Raw genomic sequence first — 22,185 nt, forward strand, 5'->3', positions numbered from 1 at the left:
AAGCAAAAACTGTTCTATAATTTTTTTTTCGAAAACTCAATAGTTTTTGAGTTATTCGTGGTTGAAAATTGGTCATTTTCATTGAAATGTAACACCTTTTCAAACGGTTTTTGCGAATACCTTAAAAACAATTCATCTAACTAAAAAAATTATATAAAACATTTTTGTAGCTCATAAAAAATCAAAGAGATTTGTTCCTTCTTCAATCTTCTAGTTAGAACACAAAAAGAGATATGGTAGGTAAAAAGAGTTTGTTTTTTTGGTGCATGCTCAAATCAGTGTATTCAACTTGAAATAACAGAGAAACGGTCGATTTTAGGTGTATAATGCTACCAATACCTTTTATTGTGCTTGAAAAGTCCTTTCAAATATGCAATATCCAATGTCGATTACATTCGACATAAGCGAGATATGCTGCAAAAAATTGATGACTAACGAATTTTAAGAAAAAAGTTGAGAAATGTATTTAACCCCTCATCCACAAGAATTTAAATGCATCGTTTTCCTTCTACAATACATTTCACTACAGTGTTTTTTATGTTCAAAAAGTTGAGCGGGTTTAAAATGAATGGTTTTTGAAAAAAATAAGATCAAATTATAGAGCGCATATTTAAATTTTCTTAAAAATCTTCCTTTTTCTCCATGTAATTTGAAAATGAGAGATACTGTTATAAAAAATAAAATCAATATGTTTATCTAGAAGAAACCTACATTTTTGTATAGCATCTTTTTTGGCATCTCTTACCATTTTCGAGTTACATGGAGAAATGGGAATATTTTTAAGAAAATTTAAAAATGCGCTCAATAATTTGATCTTATTTTTTTCAAAAACCATTCATTTTAAAACCGCCCAACTTTTTTAACATAAAAAGAACACTATAGTAAAATGTATTGTAGAAGGAAAACGATGCATTTAAATTTTTGTGGATGAGGGGTTAAATATACTTCTCATTTTTTTCTTAAAATACGTTAGTCATCAAATTTTTTACAGTTTATCTCGCATAGTTTGAATGTAATCGACATTTAGAGGTAACACAGACGGGGCGGCGTACGTCGACTGAACCCCCGCTGAGATGTCGATAGCGACGCATCCCTTACTATACTTTGATGCAGTAACACACACCAGACGCTCTTAAAATTTTCGATGCAGCGGCTTACTGGCGACATATCCTGGAACCCATCCACCGCCAATCGGTTTTATGACTTCGACGGCATATCATAAATGCGTCTATCGTTGTATGACACACACGTTTGAGCTGTTTTCTAGCGAATTCTGTAGTGAGTGTTGTCAGATCGTGCTTTTGTGATGGGAAATACACATGTAGAAAAATTCATTAATGAAATTCAGATGAGACCAGCTATTTGGGATATGCGCATTGATGAATATTCAAACAAAATAATAAAAAAACCTTATTTATATTATTTATTATTTTATTTATTTATTTATTATTTTATCTATTATGCTCTACAGGCCTTGTATTTACAATTTTAGATAATACAGTTTATGCTAATAATTTATATATAATTTTATTTGATGTCTATGTAAAAATTGCTGAACTATGGTTCTCCACTATATCCTATTTTTCAGCTCCTCTTTCCAGTGTGTAATTTCCATCGATACTACACCTTCCTGAAACTTTCTTGCCGTCATTTTCTTGGTCTACCTCGTCTCCTAGTCCCAACTGGTCTTCTGTGCAGTACCATCTTTGGCATTCTTCCCTTATCCATCCTCTCGACATGACCTGCCCACCTGATTCTTTATGACTTTGTGTATCTTGTTACACTTGGTTCCTTGTAAAGCATCCTTAATTCTTGATTGGTGCTTCTATGCCAGCCGTCTTCTGTATCTGTATTCTTTCCCCTGAAAATAGCTCTTAGCACGTTCCGTTCTCAACTCTATATCTTTTTTTCTTTTGTTTTATTTAGCACCCATGTCTCACATCCGTAGGTGGCTGTTGCTCTTATTACGGTTTTGTATATTCTGGTTTTCGTCTTTCTCGATACGTACTTTGGCTTTAATTTGAATAATTTTTTTAATCAATTTAACACCTGTATTTGCTCAGTGGCGTACCATAGAATGGAATGCCTCTTAGCGTTATAAATAGTTTTTCTTAGGTGATATGCTTTCCCTCATAACGGTGTTATTTCTTGAACACGGCTTTTTAATACTCACTAATAATTATTTTATTAATGTTAATATAATGTGTATAAAATCCCTTATAATTTCGTTCCTTTATGATCGGATGTATCCAATATCTGCGTTTTTTTTTTCTTTAATCTAAGATAAAATACACTTGTATTTATTACAAAAGACAAATCGTCATAACTTTCAGACATCTTATCATACAGCAGCCAACACGCGACTAAATTTGGCAACAACGAAATACAAATACTTTAAATCGTAGCATAGCTGCCGCTGTTATACCGTGCCATGTGTTTTACGCTGCCTCGACGTCGATTCTACGCGTGCCGCCTGGTGTGTCCTTGCTCTTAATATTGCTTAATTTATAGGTCTTTTCAAGCACAACAAAAGTCATTGGTGGCATTATACACCTAAAATCGACCGTTTCTCTGTTATTTCAAGTTAAATACACTGATTTGAGCATGCACCAAGAAAACAAGTTTTTTCACTTACCATATCTCTTTTTGTGTTATAACTAGAAGATTCATAAAGGAAAGAATCTCTTTGCTATTTTATAAGCTACAAAAATGATTTATATAGTTTTTTTAGTTAGATGCATAGTTTTTAAGATATTCGCAAAAAACCGTTTGAAAAGGTGTTATGTTTCAATGAAAATGGCCAATTTTCAATCAAAAAGTATTGAGTTTTCGAAAAAAAATTATAGAATAGTTTTTGCTTAGTATTAGGTTCTCTAGCAACTTCCGTAGTTATTTAAGCAAAAAATTTTCTACCCCCGAGAAGGGGTGGGAACCCTCCTCAAGACAAAAGCACACATCGGCATAGGGTAGACTTTGTTTCTTGGGCTATTCCCTACTTACTGTGAAAATATCACGTAAATCGATATAGTAAGATGGAATTCGGAGCCACATATCCTCATTGACTGCCCTACAACAGAAAATGGACATAATTACTCAAAGGAGTAAAACTAATATAATAGTTATTTATGATATAACTGTTAAAATTACACGTTTAAGGCACGCATGTGAAAGTTTGCAGAATGAGCGATAGCGAGTTCTGCAATTCACATGAGTGCCTTAAAAACGTACTTTTTAACACGCATATCATACAATATTTTTTCTACAAACGTAATTACAGGACAATATCTACAAAAACTTTTACTTGAACTTGACTGACATTCCATTTTTATATTTTTTGACATTACATCAAAATTGCATATACGGTGAATACGAACTGCAGTGCCTTAAAAATATTTTAAAGCACTAGTGCCTTATAGTAGCATTTTTAACGCTCGTATGGAGTGCTAAAAATTTCATTTTTAGAAATGCAATAAATTGCATTGTAGAAAAAATAATTTATTATATGTTTATTTATAAAAGAAACATATTTTTAATATTTCTATTAGGTTAAAAACTTTCGACTTTCAGATAACACTTGTTTACTTGTTTACGTAGAATCACGTAATTAGTAGAAAACTAATCTCTAATGAAAAATATGGTTCTCTATTTAAGAATTCAAATGTATCCCCCGCCCCACTCCAAAAGGATGCGAGTGCGGGATCGTGTTTGGTGCCATTCGATAGATTTAAAAAAAAAAATATTAAGCGCATGTTTTTTGGTTTTTCATTTGAAAGTGTATTTCTCGAGATATTAGACCGTTTCTATAATTTACCTAGGGAATCACGATAAATAGTTTTTTCAGATTATAGCGCAATCTATCAACAATTATAAAAAATGTCTCGAATAAAAGTTATGTACTTTTTTTGCATAACGAATCCAAATCTGCAATACAAAAATGGGGCTCCTATTTAATATTTTAAAGTTACCCCTCACCACACATCCAGGGGGCGGAGTGTGGAGTCGTGTTTGGTGTCATTGGATGGATTTTTGAAAAATATTGATGTATTGGATATAAAAACAGGGATTGTTCAGCTTTTCGATCCGATGTTCATTTCGCGAAATATTCGACCGTTCCGCTATTTTTGACACCCTGTATATATAAAGCAGTTTCAGAACCCAGATGATATTTTCATGTTTATGATTCAATTTAACATAAAAATAGCATGAAACAACAAATTATTATCACTAGGGAAATTTTTTTTTTGATGCAGGGGAAAGAAGCAAACAAAAACAGAAGCTCTGAAGCTATTTTCTTGTGGCATTTTTACAATTTTAACTATTTAGAATGGGAAATAAGCCACAATATTATTAAAAAATGATTTTTATTAACGTTTCGACGCCCAAATCGGGTGTCGAAATATAATATATTATATTTCGACAAATAATATAATATAACTACAAAATGCGCGGAAGATTTAGGGTTAACTAAAATTGGACAAGAAAATATAGTTCAAGGTGTTTTTGGTGGGTTGCAGGGAGCTCCAAAGATTCATCGTTTGTTTAAGGCAGGTATAGAAAATTTAGAAAATTCATTCAGCATCGGGTTATCTTTACTGGAACAATCTAAAATTTGCAATTACGTTCCAAAACTAATTGACCAAAAGGTCCTAGATTTATTAAAAGATAAAAATATTTATATAAATGATTCTGCTTCTAAAGAATTAGAGGTTAATTTATTAATAGGGGCAGACATGTTTGGTCACATCATAACGGGAAACTTGGTAAACATAAATGATTCTTTAGTAGCTTTGGAAACCAAGTTTGGTTGGACCGTTATGGGGACACAAAAAAGTAATAATAAAATAAACACGTTTGTTTCAACTTATTTTACTGACTCATTGAGTACTTTATGGAGTTTAGATGTTCTGGGTATAAAAGATCCAGCAGAGACGAAATGTCGAGAAGAGTTAGACATTCGCACATTAGAAAAATTTAAAGAAAGCACTGTGGTAAATAGTGAAAATAGATATGAAATTTGTTTACCATGGGCAGAAGGTTATCCGGCTATAACCTCTAATTTTAATTTAGCTGAAAAGCGACTTTTTTCTACCACAAAACGGTTAATTTCTCTGAACAAGCTTACAGAGTATGACAATATATTTCAAGATTGGGAAAATACAGGAATCATTGAAGAAGTAGAAGAAGAGCCGTTGGAAAAGAATACGCACTACTTGGCACATCACGCAGTTGTCAAAGAGTCCAGTTTAACTACGAAGATCCGACCAGTGTTTGATGCATCAGCTAAAGATGGTAACGGTAATTCTCTTAATGATTTACTGGAAAAGGGTCCAAATCTAATTGAGCTAATAATACCTTTAATTTTAAAGTTCAGGTTACATAAAATTGGGGTAACGTCAGACATAGCGAAGGCATTTTTGCAGATAAGCATTTCAGAGAAAGATAGGGATTTTTTACGATTTTTGTGGTGGAAAAACTATGAAAAAAGAGAAATAAAAATATTTAGACATTGTAGAGTAGTTTTTGGGCTAAAGCCAAGTCCGTTTCTTTTAGCAGCAACAGTTAATTTGCATTTAGAAAAGGAAAAAACATACACAGAAACAGCTAATCAACTTCTTAACGCATTTTACGTAGACAATTGTGTTTTTAGCGTTAGGAATGAAACAGAACTTAAAAAATTTATTGATGAGTCCACAGAAATTCTAAAGAATGCAAAATTTGATATTCGAGGGTGGACTTTTAATGAAAATAACGATACGTATGTTTCTAGCGTCAATGAAAAATTAGAAAATAAGGTTATCTCTATTTTGGGTATACAGTGGAATTACCAAACTGACACTTTAGCGTGTGATATAAAAAATTTAGACAGTGTTGACGAGATTCCTAGAACAAAAAGAGGCATTTTATCTGCAACGCAGAGAGTTTTCGATCCTATTGGTTTCACTGCTCCATTTACGTTAATACCGAAAATCTTATTGCAAGAGACTTGGAGCTTGAAATTGACGTGGGATCAAAAATTACCTGACGATATCAAAAAACGTTTCGAAATTTGGTTAAAAAGTGTTAAGTGTCTCAATTTTTGTAACATACATAGATATTTAGCATATCCAGAAGAAGAGAACCTAATAATAAATAAAACTCTTCACGTTTTCGTTGACGCTAGTAAATACTCTTATGCCGCTTGCGTTTTTATTAGGCTAGAATTTCAAAATTCTATTTCAATTAAACTTTTGTTAGCAAAATCACGTTTAAGTCCAGTTAAAACGATTACTTTCCCTAGGTTAGAATTAATGGCTGCTGTGATAGGTGTTAGGTTATTAGAAACTGTTAAAGAAGTAACAGACTTTACAGAGCTTAAAACGTACTACTGGAGTGATTCGATGGTTGTCTTAACCTGGATTAAAACAAAGGGTCTTTGGAAACTTTTGTAGGAAACCGGGTAAAAGAGATTAAAAAATATTCTGCAGTAGATCAGTGGCGCCACGTGCCAGGTGATATGAATATTGCAGACGTTTTATCACGAGGATGTAGCGGGAAACAACTTTTGGAAAAACAATGGTGGAAGGGCCCTCAATGGCTCAAAGAACCAGAAAATATGTGGCCAAAAGGAGAAGTAAGCTCTACAGAAGAAGAAGCAATGAAAGAATGTATGAAATTAGTTAATACTAATCTAGCAGAAAATTCGGAAGAATTTTGTCAAAAGTTAAATTATTTTGGAAAGTTTTCAAAAGTACGGAGATTAGTAGGATGGATTCTTAGATTTTACCACAATGTTAGGAACAAAAGAAGAAGAACATGTGTAGAAGCTAAGACAAGCAACAAATTTGATTACTTAATTACATTATTGGCATCCCTGGTTAATTGAAAAACATGCAGAACCTAAAGCTAGAGAGGGAAACAATAAAAGGATCCCTGAAAAAAGTTTTTAAAGAAATTGAAGAGGTGAATCCCAGTGACGAGAAGACAATACAAAGACTCCTGCAACAAGTTGATGATAAAGCAGAGCGAGTATTTCTTCTAGACAACAGCATAAAAGACATTCTATTTGCAGAAGAAACCAGCACGGAAACTATTAGCAAGGAATTAAATGATGAAGAAAACTTTCGTGACGAGGTAGGAAAATTTAGAATAGAATGTGAATACTTGATCAAAAATTTAAAAACTTTGAAAGATCAAGAAAATAAAGGTACAAAAAATGAAAAACCTGTCAAAAATTTACATCTGCCAAAACTTGAAATAAAGAAATATGATGGAAATGTCAAAAATTGGATAAATTTTTGGGGCCAGTTTAGAAAAATCGATGAAGACGCAGACCTTCCAAACGAAGACAAGTTCCAATACCTGATCCAATCAACAGAAGATGGCACGCCAGCCAGAAGCCTTGTCGAAAGCTTCCCACCTTCCGCTGAAAATTATAAAATAGCCATTGACCAACTGAAAAATAGATTCGCAAGGGACGAAATTTTAATTGAGGTATACGTTAGGGAGTTATTAAATTTAATTCTAAATCAACAAACCTCAAAGGAGGACCCAGGTATGGCTTTATCTACTTTGTATGATAGGTTGGAGACTCAGCTTAGGGCTTTGGGAACACTAGGTGTTACTAGCGACAAGTATGCAGCGATGCTTTTGCCACTTGTTGAATCCGCGCTACCCTATGAGTTGCTTAAAATTTGGGAAAGAAATAGGGCTTCTAATAATTTAAAATTTAATAATGAGTTGCAGGGTCTACTAGAGTTCCTGAAAACAGAAGTGGAGGCCGAAGAGCGTGTAAAACTTGCTCAGTCTAGTTTCACAGTTCAAAAAAGTATTGACGATTAGTATATTGTTTTAAGAAGTTGTCAAATAAATTAATAAGAAAAGTCACACTTTCACGTTTCTCTCTCGGCATAAAATATAAATAATAGGTCTGGATCCCGCGTATGAAAAAAAAGTTGATTAATAGCAAGCTGAAAATTTGTTAATAGCTTAACGGTGTCTAGTCAGATAGACTTTGATATATGGGAACACTGGAACAGGGGAAGTTTTAATTGTGGAACAGGTTAAAAATTTGGAACGGTCAGACCACGAAAACGGCACATTTATTTTGTCCGACAGAACAGACTTAAACTCTCCGAACAAAGATTAAACCCTCATGCAAAAATCAGACTGCTATTTATCACCTGTCATAATTCCTGTCATTTCACATATTCTACATGTTCCACTCATTAAAACGCCCATTTGGTGATAAATAGCAGTCTGATTTTTTCATGAGAGTTTAATCTCTGTTCGGAGACTTTAAGTCTGTTATGTCGGACAAAATACATGTGCCGTTTTCGTGGTCTGACCGTTACAAATTTTTAACCTGTTCCACAATTAAAACTTCCCCTGTTCCAGTGTTCCTATATATAAAAATTTGTCCGACTAGTCACCCTTAAGCTATTAACAAATTTTCAGCTTGCTATTAATCAACTTTTTTTTCATACGCGGGATCCAGACCTATAAAACACACAAGAAATTACATTATTGATAATATAAATATATATATTGATAATATAAAATAATCACACATTTTGACAACGGCACCCGATTTGGGCGTCGAAACGTTAATAAAAATCATTTTTTAATAATATTGTGGCTTATTTCCCATTCTAAATAGTTAAAAAAACAGAAGCCAAAGCCAAGAAATGTAAAGAAAACCGTACGAAAAGCGTCATGAGTCTAAACACTAAATTTCTACGGAATTCGACGTATTTCTTTGAATTGGTTCCAATCTTACTTGGATACTAGGGAACAACTGGTTAGAGCAAATGATACTCACTCAAGTCTCAACAACATTGTATGTTGGTACCATGAGGTTCAGTATTAAATCCTCTACTTTTCCTTATATTTATAAATGACATCTCTAATTTAAAAATCGATGGACATTTTTTTCTTTTTTCTGATGATACCAGTATTACTTGGAGCAACTCAAACATTTCAACTCTTCATGCAACTATAACTTCTGATCTACTTACAATAAAAACCTGGTCCGACACTAATTTACGCTCTCTTACGCTACTTAGCGTAGGGGAGTAGCATTATCCTATAAATGAGCTCTTCAACCTTTGCTTCTTAATAACATCCAGATCAGTACCGTTGATTCTGTAAAATTTCTTGGTATTTCTTTAAACAGCAACCTTAAATGGTCCCTTCATTTCTATTTGTTAAATAAGAAACTAGCCTCAGATCCGTTTCGAAGGAAATCAATTTAGCATCTTCCAAAATAACATATTTTCAACGATTCAATATCTATCCAGCTACACAAAGATACGTAGAGGTTTCCGATACTAATTCTTTTCAGTGTTGTAGCTTTTCCTACATTTGCATATTATTCCCAATCCCAACATGCTGTATACAAATAGGTCATAACTAAATCCATATACTTGAACAAAATTCACCCTTGTAGTGTCTGCCACAATGAATATAATCCAGACATCGAAATAATCAGTTACAGTTACACCCTATCCAACTGTTATTGCGAATATATCCCCTTGGAGCTATAAAAAAACTGTAGAGGTATTGATTGAAGCAATTTGAAGTGATAAAATTTTATATGAAAAGAGATGAAATTCTGTAGAACGACTATCCCAATTTATATTGGGGTGTGTTTAGTTTAGTTAAGTCAAGATAAATTATTTTATTTTATATCTATACTAAAATCACAATAAAGATGCACTAGAAATAAACAAACCAAGACACGTTGAATATTACGAGGAGCACTCCCGAATCATGATTTACAATGTATAAACTTTATCAATCATTATTTGGGATTTACAATATTGTAAATCATGATTTGGGCGTGCTCCTTGTAACACTCAACGTGTCTTGGTTTGGTTATTTCTAGTGATTCTTTATTGTGATTTTAGTGTAGTCTATTTTATCTATCACAAGATAGTTATGTAGTTATAACTACTACTGAAATTATTATAATATTATTACTTAATTAAACTAAAACTAAAGTTTTGACCGAGCAGTTTCTCAAAGGTTTGCCAACCAAGAAACATTTGTATAAGCAGCCTCTGAACTGGAAATCACCTCCCAGCTTTTGTTGGGAAACTGTAGTGCACGCAATATTTATAACTCCCCATTTGAAAACATTCAGTGGTATTAAATGGGGGATGCCACGTGGCAGCTAGAAGGAAATTAACCAGCCATTCCTTTCTATCGAAATACTGCTTCTCGGAATAGTACCTGATCATAGGCATAAAGGTAACCTGCTAATTTTCATTATAAGGCAGTTGATGAAAAAATACAGGAATAGAGAAACAAACGCACATATGGTATTCATTGATCTTGAGAAAGCATATGATAGAGTTCCTCGAGAGATTCTTCAGGTAATCTTAAGACAATTTAAACAAATTCATCTAGTCCGAAAATGCTTCCAAAGGGAGCTAGAGCTCTTTGAAAATGGCGTCTTGTAATTAGTTTTTCTTAAATACATCCAGAACGCTTCTAGTTAGAAAAACAAAAGTTGGTACGCATATTTTTTATTGCAAATCCTGATTCTACAAAACATTCTTAAGAGGCTACAGTAGCGATCAACAGGTAGCAACAAACGCGTTCCAAGATTGCGGCTCTAATTTTGAATATTTTGTCGAGATATTTGGCACACATATTCGTAATATAATAAAGAATGGCGGTACAGAGCCCAATTTCAGAAATATTTTTAGTACGTTGAAATTACTCTATAACCAAATAAAATATTGAAAAAAGGAGCCTGTACCACCATTAAGAAGAAAAAAAAATAAACTTTCTTCAAATAAACTTTTTTATCCCATGCCTAGATTTTGTGTAATCTTGGAACTACTAGAATTTTTTATTTCTAACAAGAAATCGAACATATTATAACTAAATAACTAATTAGGCAACATAGAGAAATTATCACTGCCATTTTGACAAACCTGCGTCAGATTTTCTCTAATCTGTTCTGTCATCTTTATCGATATCTGTTCAGTGCAGTAGTGTGTCAATTTAAGAATTCGTTTTTGTTGTTTCATAGGAAAGTAGTGGTTATTGATAGTTAATTTATTATATATTTGTTGTTGTTGAATAAGTTGTTGGCCTCTTTGAAAGAATATATTGTTGTTAATTGTGAGTTTTAGTTATATGTAGGTAGGTAAGTATATTTTAAGTAAAAACATTTCGAATTCTAATGCGAGTATATAAAGTTTTAGGAGGATTTTTTATTCTAAAAATATTATCAATAGTTTAACAAAATGGAAAAAGTAAATCAAACGAAAAATAAAGTGAAACCTTCCAAGAAAAAGTCCATTAAAAACCGTGCCAAAATTTGTTTCGCTTCACAACAAAAAATGATTATTTATTATTGTTTTATTATTAGATATTTCATGCACATACCTTTCGAAATACCTATCTTAACACAACATTTTCACCCATTTTGGTTTATTTTTATAAATATCTATTTATTAATAATAAAATCGTTTTCTATTACTTCGATTTAGCGCGACTATGATATTGTCAAAATAGTAATTTAGATAATGTCAAAGATTACCACTGTTGCCAAAGTTTATGATACTATCTCCCGAAGTTATATTTTGTTGCTACCTGTTGATCGCTACTGTTTACTCTTAAGGGGGTAGGCGCTAAATCTTGGTCCAATGCTATTTAAATGCATTCATTTTTCGAATCCTGAGAAAACTAACAAATAATATTTTTAAAAAATTTAATTTTAAGACAATTTAACCAAATTCACCTAGTCCAAAAATGCTTCCTAAGGGAGCTAGAGCTCTTTGAAAATGGCGTCTTGTAATTAGTTTTTCTTAAATACCTCCAGAACGCTTCTAGTTAGAAAAACAAAAATTGGTACGCATATTTATCTTCCAGAGATAAATCGATTCCATCCATTACGAATTTATAGTACCGGTCTTAGGCGTCCGTTTTGGGTAGGGTAACGGATATTTTATCGCATAACTTTTTTGTCTTTAAATTTTAAGCATTTTTCACTTTGAATTATTAAATTGTGAAGTATGCTAGTACTACAAGGTACTCTTGATTTAAGTCGGTAGGACACACCGTTTTCTAGAAAAATCGATTTGAAAATTTTTCGTCTCTTGAATTTGAAAAAAAAAATGAAAAAAATTAAAAAAAAAAGACGGTGTATTTTACTTAGACTTAAAGCAATAGTAACTTGTACTACTAGAATACCTCATAATTTAATAATCTAGTGTCAAAATGCTTAAAAATTAAAGACAAAATAGTTATGCGATAAAATAACCGTTGACCTATCCAAAACCGATGCATATGACAGATACTAGAAATTCGCAATTAATGAAATCGATTCATCTCTGGAATATAATTAAACCTAAACCAACAAGATTTCGTTTTTCTAAATAGTTTTTTTTAATTTTTTTTTTGAAATTTAAAAAACGATAAATTTTCAAATCGATTTTTCTAGAAAACAAGAGTACCTTTTAGTACAAGAATACCTCACAATTTACTAATCCAGAGTCAAAAATGCTTAAAAGTTAAAGACAAAAAAGTTATGCGATAAATTAACCGTTGCCCTACCCAAAACGGACGCCTATGACAGGTACTAGAAATTTGCAATGGATGTAATCGATTTATCACTGGAAGATAAATAAGCATACCAATTTTTGTTTTTCTAAATAGAAGCGTTCCGGAGGTAAAAACTAATTACCAGACGCCATCTTCAAATAGCTCTAGCTCCCTTAGGATTTTCGGACTAAGTGAATTGGGTTAAATTGACTTAAAATTATCTGAGGAGTCTCCTGTATTCGTTTGTCGGTAGAGTTTCTGGACAACCTGTATATGAGGGAGTAACAACTAGTGTTGGGAGATGTGTGGGAGAGACATAAATTTCATGTGAAAGTAAGAATGCAAAAGAGCTAGAGAAAAGAGAAATCCCTCCTGGTCTACGATTAAACAGAGAAGAATGGCGATTAGGAGTCGGAAGGCACCGGAGAATGCTGTAAACCGATAGAGGTAATAGAAAGTAAGATTGCACCAAGGCTTGGTGCTTAGTCCTTATTTATTCTCATTAATTTTGGACCAGATAACAGCGAAACTACAGGGTAACATTCCCTGGTGCTTAATGTTTACGGATGATGTGGTGTTGGTGGGAAATGCTGAAGGCGACTTAGAACAAAAACTGGAACAGTGGAGACTGTAGTCTTGAGGAAAAAGGTTTAAAACTTACTAAGACAAAGACAAAGACAGAGTATTTGGAATGTTCGTTTAAAGGTGGAGTTACTACAAATAAAATGATATCTTTGGATATCTTTGGTAATATGATATCTTTGGATATGATTGTGAAAAGTGAGAGTTTTGAGTATCTAGAATCGGTACTACAGGGTAATGGGGAAATAGATAGAGCTGCATGCAAAATAATTAGGGTTGGATGGATGAAATAGAAGGAAGCGAGTGATGTGTTGTGTGACAGAAAAATTCCAATGAAGCTGAACGGAAAATTCTATTAAACAGCCATAAGACCGCCTGTGATGTACGGAACTGAATGTTGGGCAGTTAAAAAGAAAGAGAAACAACGAATGCATGTGGCGGAAATGAGAATGCTTAGATGGATGAGTAGAGTAACAAAAAAATAATAACATTAGAAATGAGTATATTAGGAGAAGACCAGGTGTGAGGTGGCACCAATTGATGCCAAAATGAGGGGACATAGTCTAAAATGGTTTGGTCGTGTTCAACGTCGAGACGTTAATCACCCAATACGAAGAATTGCTAACTGCGGATTCCTAGAAGAAGTAGGAGAAGAAGAGAAAAGAAGACTTGGGGGAAAACGCTTAGGCAGCAGTGGCGTAGCGGGCAGGCCCGCAGGGCCCGCAAGGCGGGGGGCCCCGACGTTAGGAGGGGCCCCTTAAAGCCTTCAAGCTTAATACTTCTACTTTCTTTAAATTGGGAACCAAAACATATTTTGTTGTTTTTATTCAATAATTCTTGATACCACTCAAGATATTTCAAAACACGATCAGCCAGTGGCGTGCTGGCCACATAAATGAATCGGTGCAATCACCGAGAGGCCGCGGCCTCTTGAGGCCGGTCAAATAGGTTTTTTCGCAAAAAATTTCAGATGTAACAGAAAAAAATATTTTTTAAATTTTTGATCTAATGGTATTATCAAAATAGGCCTGAATCCCGCGTACCAAAAAGAAGTTGATTAATCTCAAAGCTGAAAATTTGTTAATAGCTTTTCGGTGTCTAGTCGGACAAACTTTGATGTATGGGAACACTGGAACATGGGACGTTTTAATTGTGGAACGTGATTTTAACTGTGAAACGTATCATCCTGACAAGTTTATGATTGTGAAAACCACCAGGTTGTTTTTAAGTTTATTCAATGACAAATTTTATATAATATATGAAAAATAGAAGGCAAAGTTTTTCAATCATAAGAGCGACATTAATAATATTGAAAAATATTAAAAATGTTACTTAAAAATTTTTAAATTGAAAACTTATTGGTCCACTTCCCTGGTGACACCTCCAAGGCTTCTACAATATGCAAGCCAGATGGATGCTGCAGTGAAGACAAAAGGGAAGGAATTCCACACTATGCAAATATGTTGGGCATTTTAAAAGTCCGACACGTAGAATATGTGAAATAACAGGAATTATATTGGTGTAAATTGCAATCTGATTTTTGCATGAGAGTTTAATGAAAGGGTAACAAATCAATAATTGGAAGTTCTGTCCTACAAAATACATGGGACATTTTCATAGTCTGACATTCGAAACCTGTAACCTGTTCTACAATTAAAACTTCCTCTGTTCCAGTGTTCCCGTACATCAATGTTTGTTCGACTAGATACCGTTAAGCTATTTACAAATTAACAAATTTTCAGCTTGCTATTAATCAACTTTTTTTGGTACGCGGGATTAAAGCCTAAAACATTTCAAAAAAATTTAAATTTTTTTTAGTTGTGAAACACAGTTTAAGTAAATAAATAAGACTCTATATACATAAATGATTTCTCAAGATAATATTTATTTTCATACATACAAGTATATTTATGGTTTTCCAATTTTCTTTAAACATCTTATATGTAGGTACTCTGCAGAATAAAAAATGGAAAAACGTCTTGCACATTTTTATTTTGAATGCACATTTCGAATTATTGGAAGTATCGAAAAAGGATTTGTTCAAGACAAATCGTTTTATGATGATATAAGCACTCCACATCCTAGAAATTTTGATATCATAAAAAATGGTATACCTTTAATGGCATTTAAATCATTTAGATACTGAAAAATTAAGAAATTTTTATTCTAAAAAAGCTGCGACCGCAAATAGAGAAGAACTCATAGATTATTGAGTTCTATTAAAATTTAAATATTGTTAAATTAATGTATTTGCACTGTACTTGTATTTGTACTCTCTTGTATTCGCTGTGTGCAAGTACTTGGAGGGGATACGAGAAACGATCGTGCACGAGTAGCGGAGAAATCTCGAAACTTTGTTTAATTCATATTGTCAATTGAAATTGTCAAATTGACGTATATTTCATACCTACTCATTGAAGAAAAAGTAATTTCGCAAATGCTGTATTATAAATTGTAAAAATACAACAAAAAATTGTCAATTTAAGTTCTATTCGTTCCCAACTTCTAAGCACAAATGAATACAAAGAGAAAAGTGGATTTCCATACAATGTTTACCTTTTAATAACATAACATCAATCTTACTTTTTCTTCTTATTCTTTTTGGGCTATGGCCTTGACAATTATCCAGTAACGAGGACTAATATAATTGGCCAATATAATTAAAAGTGCTACAAATGTTGCTGAGCTATGACACCAGGTGTCGCTCTTCCGAACTTGCACGGTCCCAATAATTGATTTACTAAAATTCAACTTAATACATAATTGAAAAATTCTCAGAATTTTAATTTACTTTTATTTTAATTACATTAAATTCTTATATATTTATTCAGGAAATTATACTTTTTGCCTTACTGCATACAATATTGTCATACATGTCATTTATTATTTGTAAGATTGCTTATTCTTAAATAAAAAAATATATAGCAAAATTTAAAAAAATTTAATTGAATTCAAAGTTTTATGTTTGATTTAAAAATAATTTATATTTTTGTTTTCTTGATTTTATAAATAACGAATAAAACATCCTGATAATAGAAGGTAAAATGATGATGGGAGGCCGCTTTTCTATAAAATCACCGGGCCGCTTGAAAAGTTTCAGCACGCCACTGCGATCAGCTGAGGTTTATTTTCCGGTATATAAAAATAAGTTGCGATAAAAATAATTTACCTTCCAAAGCAGAAGTTGTTGAAATTGGGATTTATTCGCATATTAGACCAAATTGCAGAAAGTCTTGTAAATTAAATTTTTAAATTTATACAATCAAAGCACCTTTCCATACACAGCTGCGGAGGAAAGGGTTATGATGGGACGTTATGAGTGGTGTATATTCAGGCATACAAAGGTGCATAACTGACATTGAAAAAACAGCTTCCAATGTTCATTGTGCATCCCATAATCTGAACCTAGTGTTGAATGATGCCTTTGACGGTGTACAGGAGTTATTCTTTTAGGATATACCTAATTAAACGATTGTTTTTTTTTAGTGCAAGTATTAAAAGATGGTATGTACTATGTACTATTATGACTTTGGATTCATCCCGTTTGCCAACACTTAAAAGGTGAAATCCGGTGGTCATCCAGACATGATGCTGTTAGGGCTTTGCGTCGAGCTTTCCGACAAGTAATGAAATCTTTAACGAAAATTTCATTGCTATCTAAAAAACGATGAAAAATTAGAAGCTACTGCATTATTAGAGCATATGAATAATTTTGAATTTGTTGTTAATATTACTATTCAATCTAAAATACTTAACTTTATTAATCAAACATTTTACTTTTAATCAAGACTTAATAATTTTGAATTTGTTGTTAATATTACTATTCAATCTAAAATACTTAACTTTATTAATCAAACATTTAACTTTTAATCAAGACTTTTGCAATCTGAAATGGCAGAGTTAACGGCCGCCCTTCAACTTTTTTAAAAACCTCGTGATTATCCTCGAGAAATGAGAAATCCGTTTTCCGAAACTTTAGCAAAAGCAGCAGGAATAGCAGAATGCTGGGGTATTACACCAAAATTTAAAAATAAACGGATAAAACGTATAACAATTTTACGATGAGCTCAGCTGAGACGAAAAAATAACTTATACTTAGCAAAAAAAGTTTTGAAGTTAATTGTTTTCAATGTACCCCCCATTTTAACTTATTTATTTTTAGCACATAATCAAAACGGTCGGACAGGTCGATTTTTAAAATAACCATAGTATATTATAGCATCAATGTTTCGAACTTTACGCGATCCCTTTTCAGGTGACAGTCATAACTTTGATTTTTTTAACTGGGAAAGTAAGTACATCATGTGACACCTCTTTTAAAATCTTTTGAAATACTGATTACAAAAATGTATAATACTTGGCAAAATTTCGGTCCAATGCTTTTTAAATGCATTAATTGTTTTATTCCTGAGAAAACTAATAGGAATTTCTGAAAAATTTAAACCCAGAATAAAATATTACATTATTATCGAGGGCCATAAGTCCCTAAAAACTTCTATAATGTTTATTTTAATAAGTTACAGGGGTGAAAACGAAAGAAATTTTAGTATGATTTTTAATTTCAAATCACTCAAAAGAAACTTTTTGTTTATTCTAAGGGACTGGCGACACTCGGTAATAATGTAATCTTTCATTCTGCGTTTAAATTAAAAAAAAAAATCATTAGTTTTCTCAGTATTCGAAAAAAGTGAATATATTTAAAAAGCATTTGACCGAAATTTTGGCCACGTATTATATATTTTTGTAATCAGTATTTCAAAAGCTTTTAAATGAGGTGTTACATGATGTACTTTCCCATTTAAAAAAATCAGAAGTATGAATGTTACCTGAAGAGGGATCGCGTAAAGTTCGAAACTTTGATGCTATAATATACTATGGTTAGTTTAAAAATCGACCTGTCCGAGCGTGTTTGTCGGATTAAGATACATGTATCGGTTTTCATGTCTATTCCCAAAAAATCTAAGTATTAACACTAACTGATGAAGGCCAAATATTGTCATTTACACATTTTAGTATTATACTGTTATTAGTTGTCGTTATGTTTATAATATGGGGGCCCACAAAAATTTTCGCGGGGGGCCCCTCAATCTTCAGCTACGCAACTGTTAGGCAGGACATATCGGTAAAGGGGATTGATGTTGCTATGACCCATGACCCAAGATAGAAACTTATGGAGACATGCAATTAGGTAAGCCGACCCCGCATAGGGATAATGACAAAGAGACTGATGATAAAAAATACGGGAATGGAATAAGAGAAATTGGAAATCAGACAAAAATTTAAGTAAATACTTAGGAAAGTTTACGTCCAAATTTGGATAAATAAGTAGTGGTATTCAAGAAAGAAAAAGATTTTAACTATAAGAAAGAAGTCATCTAAAAATAATTATTTCTTGTTAAAAATTCCAAGGAAAGTAAACAAACGCATACTACGTGTAATCACCTCGTACTAATTACGAAGTCACTTAACGTATTTCATGGCTAATATATCGGGTTCGCTAAAGATGTGCATATGTTTTGCTAAAATAGGAAATGCGAGAGGCAATGTACATACCGGTTACCTAATGTAGTATATTTTTTAACATTCAATACTTGTTTTTATCTCGTTTGTGCTCTTGTCAGTTTTGCGATTGTTATTCCTATTGACCTTAAATGGTCGTGAATTACACCGACTGGTTTCTGAGTCATGCTTAAGTAAGAAATTATACAACACAAACAGAATATCTAAAATAAAAAATATATTCGTCAGACAGTATGATGTAAAAAAATAAGTAGGTGCATTATTTAATCTGCGAAATTTGTTATGATGAGAACATTTAAGGCCCATTTATACATATCAGGGCCGTGTCCGTTCCGTGTTAAGACAGGGCCCGGTCTAAAAAAAAACAATATGTACTCTTATGAGCATGTTTATACATTGGCGTTTCCCGGACGGGGCCCGTCCGGGCCCGGTCTGAAATTAATCCCAGCCGATATTTTTGCTGTCGGCACTGGCGATGCACGAAAATGACACGGATCGCAGGGACTTGTATAAACACGATTTTATTGTTTTGTGAACGCGACTGCTGGAAAACAGAACAGACAAGCAATAGATATTGTGAGGTGAAATCTTCTATCCAAGCCGAAATATTTTCAACTATCTTTTACACAGAGATATGTAATAACATTTTCCTCTCTTATTCGGCCTGGTACGCACACTGCCACAACCCGGTTGTATGTGAATATCGCAATAAAAATACCCGGACTCGGCACTGACCCGGAACAGACACGGCCCGGGTATGTATAAATGGGCCTTTACCAAACCATCAAAATGGAAGTCAGGATAGATGGGCAACTCACAGAACCTATAGACATAGGCAGCTGAATAAGACAGGGAAACTCACTGAATCCCATGTTTTGCAATTTAATTATGGATAAAGTCATCAAAAGCGTCACCAAAGGAAGAGGATACATGATGAGAAACAAAGAAGCAAAAATACTCTGTTGCGCAGACGACGCACTACTGTAGCCCAAGATGAAGATAGTCTGCAAATATTAGTCCACAGACTTAACATAAGGGCAAAAAAATTCAATATGACAATTTCATCTCAGAAAACTAAAACAATAGTAATCAGTAAAGAACCAATCAGATGTAAAATAGAAATTGATGGCATCAGTATTGAACAACTATTGGAAATAAAATACCTGGGAATTACACTGTCCAGCTACGGAGAGTTGGACAAAGAAGTGAGAAATCAAGTACAAAAAGCAAATAGACAGGCAGAATGCCTTAATAACACTATATGGCAACACCGACATATTAAAACTGAGAAGAAGTCAAGAATTTATAAAGCCAGTGCATAGAGGTATATATTAACATAGAGGGAGCCTACCTTTTGCGCTTCCTGACGACAAGATCTCATGGACTGGTTTGCTGCATCTCTTTCTAACACATTGTATCGAAAATCTATGATGACATTCACTGTGAATATAGGCACGGAAGAGGAGGACAACTGTAGCAGCTTTACTATGCGTAAGAGTGAAACAGCACTAATCCAAATAAAAAAGATGGTGTCGTCACTTCGCTCTGAATGACACTCTCTCTATGCTAATATTATAACTCTATGAGCCAGTGTAAGACCAATAATGACATATGCATCAGAAACAAGACCGATACAGCCACAACACAAATACTACTAGAAACGTCAGAAATGAGAGTAACGTGCATAAACGAATGGACACTACATAGAAAAAAAGAATGAATTAACCACATAAGCTGAATGGGGGAGATACGTGTGATGAAAATAGCAAGCGATAAATCATGAATCGGTGCGGTAGTAGAAATATCGGCCGACCGCCGACCGCCCAAAAGATGGAGTGACAACCTTCCATAGAGGTATCAATCCGCCAATGAACAAGCAGAATTACTTATAAAGAGGAAGAAGAAGGAGAAACAGAAGAAATATATTATAATAATTAAAAAGGGCTTTTCTGCAAAAAAGCAACTTCATTTTGAGATATAGAAATTCCTGTGTTTACACCAGGAGGTGATAAACAACATCAAAACAAGAAAGCTGAAATATTTGGGCCACATTACTAGAAGTGCGAAATATGAGATAGGAAAAGATCCATAGGTAGAAGAAGAATTTCCTGGCTGAGAAACTTAAGAGAGTGGTATAGTTGCAGCTCAGTAGATCTTTTCAGAGCAGCCTCCAATAAGGTACGGATAGCTGTGATGATAGCCAACCTCCGATAGGAGAAGGAACTACAAGAGGAAGAAGTATTTAGACCTTAAATCTGATATCTGCATTTTAACCGTAGCAGAACCAACTATTTTTTAGAAACAGCCAGGTTAAGGAGATCAATAAGGAGATCGCATATTATAAATAAATATTTGCATTTTGAGACCAAACCAAAATCAAAACAATATTTTTACAAAAGGGACAATATTTTATTTGACCAATATTCAAATGGGGTTGTGATGCGAAATACGTGCCGCCGTATCCGACTAGTGTCAAGTAACCTCTTCAACCCAATTCCGACTCCCAGCTCCATGGCTCCATTTAGTGAACTCTGGAAATACGAACAACCTTAAAGATTATAGCCAGGGCTAACGATATTGGATTATGTCCTCCGAGAAAGTACTGTTCCAGTACTTAATCCATACCATATAAAAAACTTACAGCTACGAACAGACACTATAGCCTGGGAACCGGAAGGATACTTTATATAAACGACACAAGCAAGAGAATAATGATAATTTTATAGGAACATGAAATTTATTAAGTTGGTACAGACCTGAAATAACTACAAGAGTCATTAAATAACTACAAAAATCTAACGTGGATATAACATCGATACAAAAATAGTCCACAAAATATTTGGAGCTATAAACGACCTAGGGCCAGGGCCGTAACTACCATTGGGGCAACCGGGGCAGTGCCCCGGGGCCCCTGGCCAAGAGAGGCCCCTTTTGGTTTGCCGTGCATAGATTTTAACGAGAAAAATAAAAATACGTATTTTAAAAGACGATCCCAACGAAATATTTTCAAATGACACAATTTTAAAATGACCTTACAGGGGCACCCTAGACTTCAACATAAATTTTTAATTTTTCACCGGGGGAATTGGTCTTTTCGACTAAAATTCAATTGGAACAGAATAACGGCCCCTGAGGCATGAGCTAAGCTGGGCCCCCCTAAATTTATTACTTAGGAAATGGAAATAGGAAAGATATAAAGAATTGAAGGATGAATTAGCGAAATCTGAATACCATGAAGTAGAAATTTGCTAGAACTTTAAAGAAAATGTAAAGACTGAAATAGTTTCGTACACACTTATGACAACAGGTAAAAGGGGGAGAAGTGTACTTTTGAAGTGTGTAAAATTAATAATTCTTTTATTAAATTCTTTTATTAATAAGACCTGTAGTCAGTTTCGTCAATACACCACTAGCTCCATTAGCCAAATTTATCAACACACTTCTCCAGGATCTTCTTAATTATACTCCAAAATATACTATCAAAAACACTCTTGATTTAATATCCAAACTTTCTTCAACTAACCTCCCAAACAATTTTACTATGGTCTC

At 33.4% G+C, this 22,185-nt stretch overlaps 2 protein-coding genes across 3 annotated transcripts in view; one reads left to right on the forward strand and one right to left on the reverse strand.

The window, feature by feature from the left end:
• LOC114334644 (disheveled-associated activator of morphogenesis 1) overlaps window positions 1–22,185 on the reverse strand; it is a 951,114-nt gene that overhangs the window by 864,030 nt on the left and 64,899 nt on the right. The gene's annotated exons all lie outside the window — the stretch shown is intronic.
• Window positions 4,731–6,428, forward strand: LOC126885385 (uncharacterized). The gene has a single exon (XM_050651948.1). It carries the CDS (start codon window positions 4,731–4,733, stop codon window positions 6,426–6,428), a length of 1,698 nt encoding a protein of 565 aa, XP_050507905.1.

Source organism: Diabrotica virgifera, chromosome 5 (genome assembly GCF_917563875.1).
Source record: "Diabrotica virgifera virgifera chromosome 5, PGI_DIABVI_V3a".
Lineage (NCBI taxonomy): Eukaryota > Metazoa > Arthropoda > Insecta > Coleoptera > Chrysomelidae > Diabrotica > Diabrotica virgifera.